Source organism: Eumetopias jubatus, unplaced genomic scaffold, assembly GCF_037043125.1.
Source record: "Eumetopias jubatus isolate StellerSeaLion01/CBP00866 unplaced genomic scaffold, mEumJub1_p1.0 scaffold_14, whole genome shotgun sequence".
NCBI classification, from domain to species: Eukaryota; Metazoa; Chordata; class Mammalia; order Carnivora; family Otariidae; genus Eumetopias; species Eumetopias jubatus.
Window position 1 is genome coordinate 55,134,837 of NW_028274820.1, and position 13,652 is coordinate 55,148,488.

Below are 13,652 nucleotides of genomic sequence, written 5' to 3' on the forward strand. Positions count from 1 at the left end.
AGGCCCATGAAACTCTTCAGGCTGTCTTGCTGGAAGTGAAACTCTGAACCTTACTTTTTTAAATGGGGATTACCATTCTTTGGGTTTTTAGAGAAGAATTTTCAAGTGTCTTGAAAAGCTTAGAGATTTTTTTTCCCCCCAAGGGAAGAGCCTATTAGGGAAGGAACATGAAGTCCATGGTAGAACATGAACTCTGTGGGATAAACATGTTTTCATAGCAGTTTTGAGTTTAGTACATAACTTTTTTTAATTGAAAATTTTCTGATTTTGAATTACAGTTGTGGCATCATGATTTTAAAAACCCATTCAGAAATGCATCATTTAGGAACCTTGATTCCCTTTTATTTTTTTTCCATAATTACAAGCTTGGTGTTTGGGAGTGTAATTAACGTTTGGTTTTTGTTTTTGTTAGAGGCAGTAATGAACCAGGAAAAAAGAAACAGCATATCTGTCATATTGAAGGATGTGGAAAAGTTTATGGCAAAACATCTCACCTACGAGCACATCTTCGCTGGCATACTGGAGAAAGACCTTTTGTATGCAACTGGATGTTTTGTGGCAAAAGATTCACAAGGAGTGATGAGCTTCAGAGACATAGAAGAACCCATACAGGTTAGTTGTTTTATTTTTTAGGGCTTGTACATTTTACTTATTTTTTAGTGTTTAAGTGAAAATTGTAAGATAGTTTAGCTACAATTCACTTTAGTGATTTTATGAAAGATGTTTAAGATCGAATTTTTTTACAACATTTCTGAGATATATTTTATTCTACTTTTTGTAAGGTTTATCAGCATAATTATGTAACATGAAATATATTCATTTCCATTTGCTTATCTTGTATTAGCAGGTTGAATTCACATATATTCGTTTTTGTCAGTATTTAAATAGGTTAAGAGAGTTGAATTATAATGTTATTGGTTACCTTTACTAGCTTTTGCGTTTTTTTACAATTTAGAAAATTGACTAAAGTATAAGATTAATATAACAAATATATACCTCTCCCCTAGAACTGACAGCTGTTAATCTATGTGTTATTTTTTAATAAGGCAAATTATACAAAGTTGACATTCTATTTGTCCTCTCAAGGAAAATAGCTACCATGAATTTAAAGTGTAAGTTTTTAGTACTGTTTTTAATACTCTTACATATATGGTTCATAGACATATGTGTAAAATATTATTTTATGTGTTATGAAATTTTACATAAATGATATAGTATAATTTCATTTATCATTATGTTTTAAGATCTGAGCTCATATATGTGTACATATAAATGAATATATGCATGTTTGTAGTACTTTTTTACTGCTATATAGTATGCTGTTACCTGACTCTACCATACTGTATTAATCCATTCCCTCTATTGCTTATTATGATTAGGCTTTTTGCTATCACAAACTTTGCTGATGTGAACATACAGTGAACATGTATGTGAAGTAGAATTATTGGATCACAGAGAATTTATGTGTTTTGCTAGATAACTGCTAAAGAATCTCTAAAATGGCTGTTAACCACCTCTGCCTCACTAGCAGTGACTGAGAGTTTCCAATTTTCTGTGTGTTCACCAATACTCAGTAGTGTTAGCCTTTGAAAATTGTTGTCTGGGGCACCCGGCTGACTCAGTCGGTAGAGCATGGAACTCTTACGGTGGTGAGTTCAAGCTCCACGTTGGGTGTGGAAACTACTTTAAAAAACAAATAAAAACATGCGCATTGCTTAAAAAAAAAAAGTTTTTGTAAATCTAAAATGGTTTCTCATTTTTTAAAGTAGCAGTTTTCTTGGTTATCCATGAGCTAAAACATCTTTTCATGTTTATTGGTCATTTATATATTTTTTTCTGTTCATTATTTCCTCGCTCAGTTTTCTTTTGGGTTGTTTTCCTTTTTCTTACTGATTTACATGTTGAAATTTCCCCCTATATTGCTAGTCCTTTTGCTATTTTTTCCCACATGGAAGTTGTACATTTTTATTTAGTTAGATATGTTTTCTTGTCCTTTGCTTTCCTTATTTTTAATGAAATCCTCTCTTATCCCAAGATCATAAAGTTGTTTTTTTTTTTTTTAAAGATTTTATTTATTTGAGAGAGAGAGAGAGAGAAAGAATGCGTGCAGGCAAGAGCATGAGCAGGGAGCCCGACTTGGGGCTAGATCCCGGGACCCTAAGATCATGACCTGAGCTGAAGTCAGATGCTTAACCGACTGAGCCCTCAGGTGCCCCTCAAGATCGTAAACTTTTTAAAAACATTTTCTTCTAATGGCTTTAAAGTTTTCTTTTTTGTAAGTTTTGTCTCTTTTTCTAAGTTTTGCATAGAACAACTACCTTTTACTTAGAATGTGTCTGATATACATTTGGGTTTCACTATTTAATTGTTGAATAGATTAATAATTTGGATAAAATTTTTTTTTTAATTAACGTATAATGTATTACTTGTTTCAGGGGTACAGGTCTGTGGTTCATCAGTCTTACACAGTCCACAGCGCTCACCATTAGTACCTATCCTCCCCAATGTCCATCACCCAGCCACCCCATCCCTCCCACCCCGCTCCACTCCAGCAACCCTCAGTTTGTTTCCTGAGATTAAGAGTCTCTTATGGTTTGTCTCCCTCTCCGATTTCGTCTGGTTTCATTTTTCCCTCCCTTCCCCTATGATCTCTGTCTTGTTTCTCAAATTCCTCGTATCAGTGAGATCATATGATACTTGTCTTTATTGACTTATTTTGCTTAGCATAATACCCTCTAGTTCCATCCACATCATTCCAAATGGCAAGATTTCATTTTTTAATTTTTATAAGATTTTATTTATTTATTTGACAGAGAGATAGCGAGAGCAGGAACACAAATAGGGGAGTGGGAGAGGGAGAAGCAGGCTTCCCGCTGAGCAGGGAGCCTGATGTGGGGTCCATCCCAGGACCCCAGGATCATGACCTGAGCCAAAGGCAGATGCTTAATGACTGAGCCACCCAGGCACCCCCCCAAGATTTCATTTTTTTGATGGCTGCATAATATTCCATAGTGTCTATTATATATATATATATATATATACACACACACACACACCACATCTTCTTTATCCATTCATCTGTTGATGGACATCTAGGCTCTTTCCATAGTTTGGCTATTGTGGACACTGCTGCTATAAACATTGGGGTGAATGTGCCCCTTCGGATCATTACATTTGTATGTTTGGGGTAAATACCTCGTAGTGCAATTGCTGGGTCATAGGGTAACTCTGTTTTCAACTTTTTGAGGACCCTCCATACTGTTTTCCAGAGTGGCTGCACCAGCTTGCATTCCCACCAACAGTGTAGGAGGGTTCCCCTTTCTCCACATCTTCTCCAACATCTGTGTTTTCCTGACTTGTTAATTTTAGCCATTTTGACGGGTCTGAGGTGGTATCTCATTGAGGTTTTGATTTGGATTTCCCTAATGCCGAGCGAAGTTGAGCACTTTTTCATGTGTCTGTTGGCCATTTGGATGTCTTCTTTGCAGAATTGTCTGTTCATATCTTCTGCGCATTTCTTGATTGGATTATTTGTTCTTTGGGTGTTGAGTTTGATAAGTTCTTTATAGATTTGGATACTAGCCCTTTATCTGATATGTCATTTGCAAATATCTTCTCCCATTCTGTCGGTTGTCTTTTGGTTTTGTTGATTGTTTCCTTTGCTATGCAAAAGCTTTTTATCTTGATGAAGTCCCAATAGTTCATTTTTGCCCTTGCTTCCCTTGCCTTTGGCGATGTTTCTAGGAGGAAGTTGCTGCAGCTGAGGTCAAAGAGGTTGCTGCCTATGTTCTCAAGGATTTTGATGGATTCCTGTCTCACATTTAGGTCTTTCATTCCTTTTGAGTCTATTTTTGTGTGTGTTGTAAGGAAATGGTCCAGTTTCGTTCTTCTGCATGTGGCTGTCCAGTTTTCCCAACACTATTTGTTGAAGAGACTGTCTTTTTTCCATTGGACATTCTTTCCTGCTTTGTTGAAGATTAGTTGACCATAGACTTGAGGGTCCATTTCTGGGCTCTCTATTCTGTTCCATTGATCTGTGTGTCTGTTTTTGTGCCAGTACCATACTGTCTTGATGATGACAGCTTTTGTAATAGAGCTTGAAGTCTGGAATTGTGATGCCACCAGCTTTGCTTTTCTTTTTCAACATTCCTCTGGCTATTCGGCGTCTTTTCTTATTCCATACAAATTTTAGAATTATTTGTTCCATTTCTTTGAAAAAACTTGATGGTATTTTGATAGGGATTGCATTAAATGTGTAGATTGCTCTAGGTAGCATAGACGTGTTCACAATATTTGTTCTTCCAATCCATGAGCATGGAACGTTCTTCCATTTCTTTGTGTCTTCCTCATTTTCTTTCATGAGTATTCTGTAGTTTTCTGAGTCTAGATCATTTGCCTCTTTGGTTAGATTTATTCCTAGGTATCTTATGGTTTTGGGTGCAGTTGTAAATGGGATCAACTCCTTAATTTTTCTTTCTTCTGTCTTGTTGTTGGTGTATCGAAATGCAGCTGATTTCTGTGCATTGATTTTATATCCTGCCACTTTACTGAATTCTGTATGAGTTCTAGCAGTTTTGGGGTGGAGTCTTTTGGGTTTTCCACATAAAATATCATATCATCTGCAAAGAGTGAGAGTTTGACTTCTTCTTTGACGATTTGGATGCCTTTTATTTCTTTTTGTTGTCTGGTTGCTGTGGCTAGGACTTCTAGTACTATGTTGAACAGCATTGGTGATAGTGGACATCCCTCTCGTGTTCCTGACCTTAGGGGAAAAGCTCTCACTTTTTCCCCATTGAGTATGATACTCCACTGTGGGTTTTTCATAGATGGCTTTTATGATATTGAGGTATGCACCCTCTATCCCTACACTGTGAAGAGTTTTAATCAAGAAAGAATGCTGTACTTTGTCAGATGCGTTTTCTGCATCTATTGAGAGGATCATATGGTTCTTTTTCTTTCTTTTATTAATGTATTCTTTCACATTGATTGATTTGCAGTTGTTAAATCCCATTTGGTCGTGGTGAATAATCCTTTTAATGTACTGTTGGATCCTATTAGTATTTTGGTGAGAAGTTTTGCATCCATGTTCATCAGGGATATTGGTCTGTAGTTCTCCTTTTTGATGGGGTCTTTGTCTGGTTTTGGGATCAAGGTAATGCTGGCCTCATAAAATAAGTTTGGAAATTTTCCTTCTATTTCTGTTCTTTGAAACCGCTTCAGAAGAATAGGTATTAATTCTTCTTTAAATGTTTGGCAGAATTCCCCTGGGAAGCCATCTGGCCCTGGGCTCTTGTTTGTTGGGAGGTTTTTGATTACTGCTTTAATTTCCTTAGTGGTTATGGATCTGTTCAGGTTTTCTGTTTCTTCCTGGTTCAGTTTTTGTAGGTTACACATCTCTAGGAATGCATCCATTTCTTCCAGATTATCTAATTTGCTGGCATATAGTTACTCGTAATACGTTCTTATAATCGTTGGTATTTTTTGGTATTGGTTGTGATCTCTCCTCTTTCATTCATGATTATATTTATTGGGGTCCTTTCTCTTTTCTTTTTGATAAGTCTGGCCAGAGGTTTATCCATCTTATTAATTATTTCAAAGAACCAGCTCCTGGTTTTGTTGATCTGTATTACTATTCTTTTGGTTTCTAATTCATTGATTTCTGCTCTGATCTTTATTATTTCTCTTCTCCTGCTGGGTTTAGGCTTTATTTGCTGTTCTTTCTCCAGCTCCTGTAGGTGTAGGGGTTAGGTTGTGTATATGAGACCTTTCTTGTTTCTTGAGAAAGGCTTGTATTGCTCTGTACTCTCCTCTTAAGACCGCCTTTGCTGCATCCCAAAGATTTTGAACAGTTGTGTTTTCATTTTCATTGGTTTGCATGAACTTTTTAAATTCTTTAGTTTCCTGGTTGACTCATTCATTCTTTAGTAGGATGCCCTTTAGCCTCCATGTTGAGTTCTTTCCAACTTCCCTCTTGTGACTGAGTTCTAGTTTCAAAGCATTGTGGTCTGAAAATATGCAGGGAATTATCTCAATCTTTTGGTACTGTTTGAGACCTGATTTGTGACCCAGGATGTGTTCTATTCTGGAGAATGTTCCATGTGCACTAGAGAAGAATGTGTATTCTTTTGCTTTGGAATGGAATGTTCTGAATATATCTGTGAAGTTCGTCTGGTCCAGTGTGTCATTTAAAGGCTTTATTTCCTTGTTGATCTTCTGCTTAGATGATACGTCCCTTTGAGTGAGGGACGTGTTAAAGTCCCCTACTATTATCGTATTACTGTCGATGTGTTTCTTTGCTTTTGTTATTAATTGGCCTGTATAATTGGCTGCTCCCATGTTAGGGGCATAGATATTTACAATTGTTAGATCTTCTTGTTGGTCATACCCTCTAACTATGATATAGTGTCCTTCCTCATTTCTTATTATAGTCTTTGTTTTAAAATCTAATTTGTCTGATACAAGGATTGCTACCCCAGCTTTCTTTAGATGTCCATTAGCATGGTAAATGGTTTTCCACTCCCTCACTCTCAATGTGGGGGTGCCTTTGGGTCTAAAATGAGTCTCTTGCAGACAGCATATTGATGGGTCTTGTTTTTTAATCCAATCTGATAGCCTGTGTGTTTTGATTGGGGCATTTAGCCCATTTACATTCAGGGTAACTATTGAAAGACATGAATTTAGTGCCATTGTATTGCCTGTAAGGTGACTATTACTGTATATTGTCTCTGTCCCTTTCTGGTCTATGTTACTTTTAGGCTCTCTCTTTGCTTAGAGGACCCCTTTCAATATTTCTTGTAGGGCTGGTTTCATGTTCGCATATTCTTTTAGTTTTTGTTTGTCTTGGAAGTTTTTTATCTCTCCTTCTATTTTCAGTGACAGCCTAGCTGGATATAGTATTCTTGGCTGCATATTTTTCTCGTTTAGTGCTCTGAATATATCATGCCAGTCCTTTCCGGCCTGCCAGGTCTCTGGATAGGTCTGCTGCCAATCTAATGTTTCTCCCATTTTAGTTTACCAACTTCTTGCCTGAGCTGCTTTCAGGATTTTCTCTTTGTCTCTAAGACTTGTAAGTTTTACTATTAGATGTCAGGTTGTTGACCTATTTTTTATTGATTTTGAGGGGAGTTCTCTGCCTCCTGGATTTTGATGCCTGTTTCCTTCCCCAAATTAGGAAAGTTCTCTGCTGTGATTTGTTCCAGTATACCTTCTGCCCCCCTCTCTCTTTCTTCTTCTTCTGGGATTCCATTTATTCTAATGTTGTTTCACTTTATTGTGTCATTTATCTCTCGAATTCTCCCTTCATGATCCAGTAGTTGTTTATCTCTCTTTTTCTCAGCTTCTTTATTCTCCATCATTTGGTCTTCTATATCACTATTTCTCTCTTCTACCTCATTTATCCTAGCAGTTAGAGCCTCCATTTCTGATTGCACCACATTAATAGCTTTTTTGATTTTGACTTGGTTAGATTTTAGTTCTTTTATTTCTCCAGAAAGGGATTCTCTAGTGTCTTCTGTACTTTTTTCAAGCCCAGCTAGTATCTTTATAATCGTCATTCTGAACTCTAGTTCCGACATCTTACGAATGTCTGTACTGATTAGGTCCCAGGCAGTTAGTACTGCCTCTTGTTCTTTTCCTTGAGGTGAGTTTTTCCATCTTGTCATTTTGTCCAGAGGGGAATAGATGAATGAGAGAACAAAATGCTAAAAAAAATGCTAAAAGGGTAACAATGAGGCCAGAAAAATATACACTAAACAAATCAGAAGAGACCCAAAACGGGCGGGGGAAAGAAAGGGAAAAAAAAGAGAGAGAATATGATCAGCTGGTGAATAGAACAGAGCCACACACTAGATTTTCAGTATATTTTGGTTTGTTAGAAGAAATTGCCTCCCAAATTTTTAACGAAAGAAAAACTTTTACATATATATAAAAATAAGGGTAAATACGATGAAGGGATGGAATATGACTGTAAAGATGAAAATTAAAAAGAATTTTAAAGAATTGATAAGAAGTTGAAAAAAGAATGAAAAAAAATTTAAAAAAAGAGGGGCGCCTGGGTGGCTCAGTTGGTTAAGCAACTGCCTTCAGCTCAGGTCATGATCCTGGAGTCCTGGGATCAAGTCCCACATCAGGCTCCCGGTGCAGTGGGGAGCCTGCTTCTCCCTCTGACCCTCTCCCCTCTCATGCTGTTTCTCTCTCTCTCAAAAAAAAATAAATAAAATCTTTAAAAGAAAATTTTTTAAAAAAAAGAATGTGATCAGGCAGGAGACTAGGACAACGTCATACACTAGATTTAGGGTATATTTTGGTCTATTAGAAGAAACTGTATCCCAAAATTTTAAAGAAAGAAAAACTTACATGTATACAAAAAATAAGGTTAAATACAATGAAGAGCTATGACTGTAAAAATGAAAAATCAAAAATTTTTAAAAAGGAATTGATAGATGGTTGAAAAAGAAGAAAAATTCAAATAAAAATACAGAAAAAGAAAAAAATAAGAAAATTTTAAAAAATTCACTTTGAAAGACTAAGGCATCATGGGAAAAAAGCCATGAATTCTATGTGCTATATTCCCCTAGCGCTAGGGTTTTGCCATTCTCATTGATCGGTAAACTTGGTCTTGGCTGGATGTTCTTGCTGATCTTTTGGGGGAGGGGCCTGTTGCAGTGATTCTCTAATGTCTTTGTGGGAGTCGGATTTGCATAGCCTTTGCCAGGGCCAGGCTAAGTGATCTGTTTGGGTTTGCTCTCAGTAGCTTTTGTTCCCTGTAAACTTTCTATACAGCTTTGGAGGACGAGAATGAAAATGACGGCCTCCCAATTTCTGGTCCCGGTGGAGCCGACAGCTTCAGGCCCCACTCCTCAGTGCGCCCCTAGAGAAAAGCAGTCAATGACTCCTGTCTCCCTGGTCTCCGGCTGCACTCCGTGCTCACCCGGCCTGTGACTGAGCGTTTCTGTCTCTGGCACATGACCCCATTTGGAGTCTGCAAACCCAGCAGATTCTTGCTTGGCGCTCCCTTGCTGCTCCTCCCAGGGGAGGAAGGGGAGTCTCCCCAGATGGGCTGCTTGTTGGGTCCCTGCTGGAAGAGCAGTGGCCCAACTGTGCCACGGATCAGTTTATGGCAACCGAGAGCTGAGAGCCCACTCCTCGGCTCCGTCTTTGCAGCTGGCTTCCCCACTCCGATACCTGGGAGCTCTGCCACAGTCAGGCACCCCAGTCTTTCTGTGACCCCGAGGGTCCTGAGACCACACTGTCCCAGCGAGGGTTCCACCCCCCACCCCCGCTTAGTCACTGGAGCGACATCCCTCAGTGGAGCAAACTTCTACAAGTTCCGATTTTGTGCTCCGCTGCTCTATCATTTGCCAGTAGCTGGCTGATGGAGGCTCCCTCCCCCCACCGTCTGTCTTCCCGAATATCGCCTCGGATTCACTTCTCCATTCGTCCTACCTTCCAGAAACTGGTCGCTTTTCTGTTCAGAGAGTAGCTCCTATTCTTTTCTTCGCTCTCCTGTTGAGTTTATAGGTGTTCTGAATGGTTTGATACCTATCTAGCTGAATTCCTGGGACCAGACGAAATTTAGGTCTCCTACTCCTCCACCATCTTGCTCCTCCCCTTGGATAAATTTTCTAATTAGACTTTAACCTTTAACTTATACCTAGGTACATGGGGGATAGAAAAGGAAATAGAATTGACATGTATTGATCAGCTAATATGCATTACATGTTTCAAATAAATTATCTCCTTTGATTCTAACGGTAACACTATGAGATAGATAATTGGCTTCATTTTACAGATCAGATAATTGTCTCAGAAAACAAAAAATAGATGTTAAATTTATTAAAAGTTTAGTTTGATATGTAAATAAATTAATAGGCAAATGAGTCTCAGTATACTGGCTGAATTCCTGAGTTAGCATAATACTAAAACTAAGAATTTTAGTTTGTTTTTTTTTTTAAGTTTTAAAAGGTTTCCTTATGGTATTGCATTGGGGCTTCTAATAATGCCACCTCACCATTGATATTGGCAAACATATTGTGATTAATCCCATAACAGTATTGATGTCTGTTTTTAAAAAAAATATTCCGCTGTTTATGTCATTATGTTAGGATGCAATATTTCCACTCTGGATTAGCAGTGGGACAAGTTAAGGAAAACAAGAAAAATTGCCGCTTTCTTTGATTTGGAAACTCACATTGTGATTTCATCATTTTATTTGAGAAATATGAGACTCTAAAGTCTCTCTTATCCCTATCCACACTCATAGAGATACACAAAAATTTATCCAAGGATTTATAAACACATATACTTCAATATCAAATTACTAATGATTTGAAGGCATATTTTCTTTTGTTTTTTAATGATTCACACCATTATAATCTACAAGCTGGAATAATTCAGAATTGAATGTATTTTAAGCTTACTTTCAGTGTTTCAAACATCTTGAATACATCATACACAAAATTGTGTAATTAAACGTTATGTTGAAAACTGTCAAGCTTAATGTCAGTATACTTAAATGACTTCTAGTGACTGAATATAGTAACTTCTAAGTATTTATTAAAATTTTTGAAGAGAATATGAAACAGTATCTTTTGAAACAAATAAGTATTGATTAAGCATTTAAAAGTTAAATTGAAAGCCTTGGCCGTTCATTGCAAGAACGATGTTTTATTTAAAGGCCAACCACTACACTGAGTAGAAACTCAGTACCTACTGTGAATGAAGATATGAGTTATTTTTATTCACTTTTGAAAATAATGCCAATTTTTTTGCTTTTTAGGAAAAAAATGTTTTTGAATTTCCAAATGATACATGTACCTGGTATTTAAAAATCAAATCATTGGGGCACCTGGCTCGCTTATTCAGTAGAGCACAGGACTCTTAATCTCAGGGTCGTGAATTCAAGCCCCATGTTGAGTTTACTTAAAAAATAAAATATACAAAAAAATTTAAATCAGAGGTTACAATGTTAAGGGGCTTTTAAAAATTAATTAATTTTTTTATTTGATGTAGAGTTGACATTATATATTAGTTTAGGTGTACAACACAGTGATCTGTCATTTGTATACATTATGAAATGCTCACCACAGTAAGTAGTTACTGTCTGTCACTGTACAGTTATGACTGTTTTCTCTGCTATACTTTAACATTCCTGTGACTTATTTTATAACTGTAAGTTTGTGCCTTTTAATCCCCTTCACTTATTTTGCCTCTCCTTCACCTATTTCTCTCCACCCCACTTCCTTCTGGCAAATACCAGTTTGTTTTCTGGATTTATGATTCTGTTTCTGTTTTGTTTTGTTTGTTTTGTTCTTTAGATTGCACATATAAGTGAAATCCTATGGTATTTGTCTTCGGACTAACTTATAACGTCCTCTAGTTTCATCCATCTTTTGCAAAAGGCACGATTTCATTCTTTTTTTGGTTGAGTAATATTCCGTTATCAGTCTGTACCACATCTTTATTCATTTATCTGTCAGTGGACGCTTGGGTTGCTTCCAGATTTGGCTGTTGTCAATAATGCTGTAGTAAATGTAGGGGAGCATATGTCTTTTCAAGTTAGTGTTCCTTTTCTTCCCAGAAGAGGAATTACTGCACTGTATGGTATTTCTATTTTAGTTTGTTAAGGAACCTCCATATTATATTCCACGGTGGCCTCACCAGTTTACATTTCCTCCAACAGTGCACGAGGATTCCCTTTTTTCTACATCCTCACCAAGAATTATTTTTTGTCTTTTTGATGCCAGTCATTCTGACAGTTGTGAGGTGATAGCTCATTGGAGTTTCGATTTGCATTTCCTTGATGATTAGTGATACTGAGCATCTTCTCATGTATCTGTTGGCCATTTGTATGTTGTCTTTGGAAAAATGTCTATTCTTGTCCTCTGCCCATTTTTTAAATCAGATTTTTTTTTGGTGTTAAATTTTAAGAATTCTTTATATATTTTAGATATGTCATTTATAAATATTTAGGGGACTCTTTGTCCCATCCCTTGTTTTAATACCCAAGAGAACCATATTTAATTTTGTAATTGTTTTTGCATTTGTATTCTTCCTGTGATGATTGTTATATAGCTAAATATGCTTATTGTTACTGATCTATCAATGGTAGACACTGTCTCTTGACTTCTTGCATTGCGAGTTAAGAATTTACCTCAATTTACACCATCCGGCAACATTCACATTTTTTTTAACTGAGTGCAGGCCTAACACTATCTCTTGACTCACCACTCTGTGGTACAGATATTAGCATGTATGTCCTTCATTCCATATTGTTTCACCTCTTAACTTCTCGAGAATTACGTAAATTTTACTATCTCTCTTCTCTTTCTCTTGATGTTAAAATGTTTACTTTCTCTCCAATAAGCACTGTTCCTTTTTTTAGTAGCTTAGTTCTTTTTTATTTCTAAGCTTTTATTTATTTGAGAGAGCATGAGCAGCAGGGCTGGGGAGGTGAGGGGGGAACGGAGGGGCAGAAGGAGAGATAGAAGCAGACTGCCTGCTGAGCAGGGAGCCCCACTTCTCTTCAGGGCTGGGGCTTGATCCCAGACTCGCCCTGGAGATACGACCTGAGCTGAAGGCAGACACTTAACTGACTGAGCCACCTAGGCACCCTAGTAGCTTAGTTCGTAAAATGGAAAACCAATAAACAATAATTACGATATGACTCTGATGTGGTGAGTGTAATTACATATCCTTTCCTCTTTTTTCTTGAAGTTTCTAATTGCCTTTTTCCCCCTTGCATTGGCTAACTTTGTCACCTCCTTTTGTTATTTCGCCTTTTAAAGAATAATATCAGCTTCATCCAATTTTTCCTTTTCTTTGGAGGTTCCAGCTTTCTAATCAGTCTGATTCTTCTTGCTGCATAGGTATAATCTTGAGACTTCTCTTCCCTGCTGTATTGGTTTTGATCCACTAGTCTCAAGATCTCCTGCCTTCATTTTTCTTGGTTTACTTATTTGCTGAAAAACATTGTGAAATGCTTCCTACAGTAAAGCTCTAGGGAGTAAATTGGTCTGAAAGTGTCCTTATACTGCTTTCCAACTTAATAGATGGCTTGGCTAATACAGAATCTTAGGTTGAAAATGATATTCAAAATATTAGTGGCAGTGCTCTGTCGTTTTCTTGCAGCTCTTTTACTAATATGAAGTCCATTTCTTCCTTTTTTGTAGGTGAGCTAATTTTCCCCTGTCAACTTTTAAGAGCTTATTTACTTATTTATTTATATTTTTACTTTGAAATAATTTTACATTTACAGAAGAAGTTGTAAAGATAGTATAGAGCGTTCATCTATCCCTTTCACACAGCTTCCTCTAATACTACACCACTTCCATATCCACATAATTTATGAAAACTAAGAAGTTAACATTGGTATACTACTAGTAATTAAATTACTGACTTTTCCACAAATAATACTTTTTCTGTTCCAGGATTCAATCCAGAATACCATATTGCATTTATTAATCATGGCTGTTTAGTCTCCTGTAATCTGAAATTTCCTTACTCTTTTTACTTTTTGTTATTGTTTTTGTTTGTTTTTTCTTACCTTGGCAGTTTTGAAAGTTAGGTACTTAGTAGAATATCCCTCAATTTGGGTTTATTTTCTCATGATTAGACTGAGATTATGAATTGTTAGGAAAAATATCACAGACACC

The 13,652-nt window shown here is 36.8% G+C and overlaps 1 protein-coding gene across 1 annotated transcript in view; it reads left to right on the plus strand.

Moving 5' to 3' along the window:
* Positions 1 to 13,652, plus strand: part of SP4 (Sp4 transcription factor) — an 86,583-nt gene that overhangs the window by 51,955 nt on the left and 20,976 nt on the right. Inside the window, exon 5 of the mRNA XM_028119327.2 lies at positions 413 to 612. Coding sequence (XP_027975128.1) covers positions 413 to 612 — 200 coding nt within the window. The remainder of the gene's footprint in view (positions 1 to 412; positions 613 to 13,652) is intronic.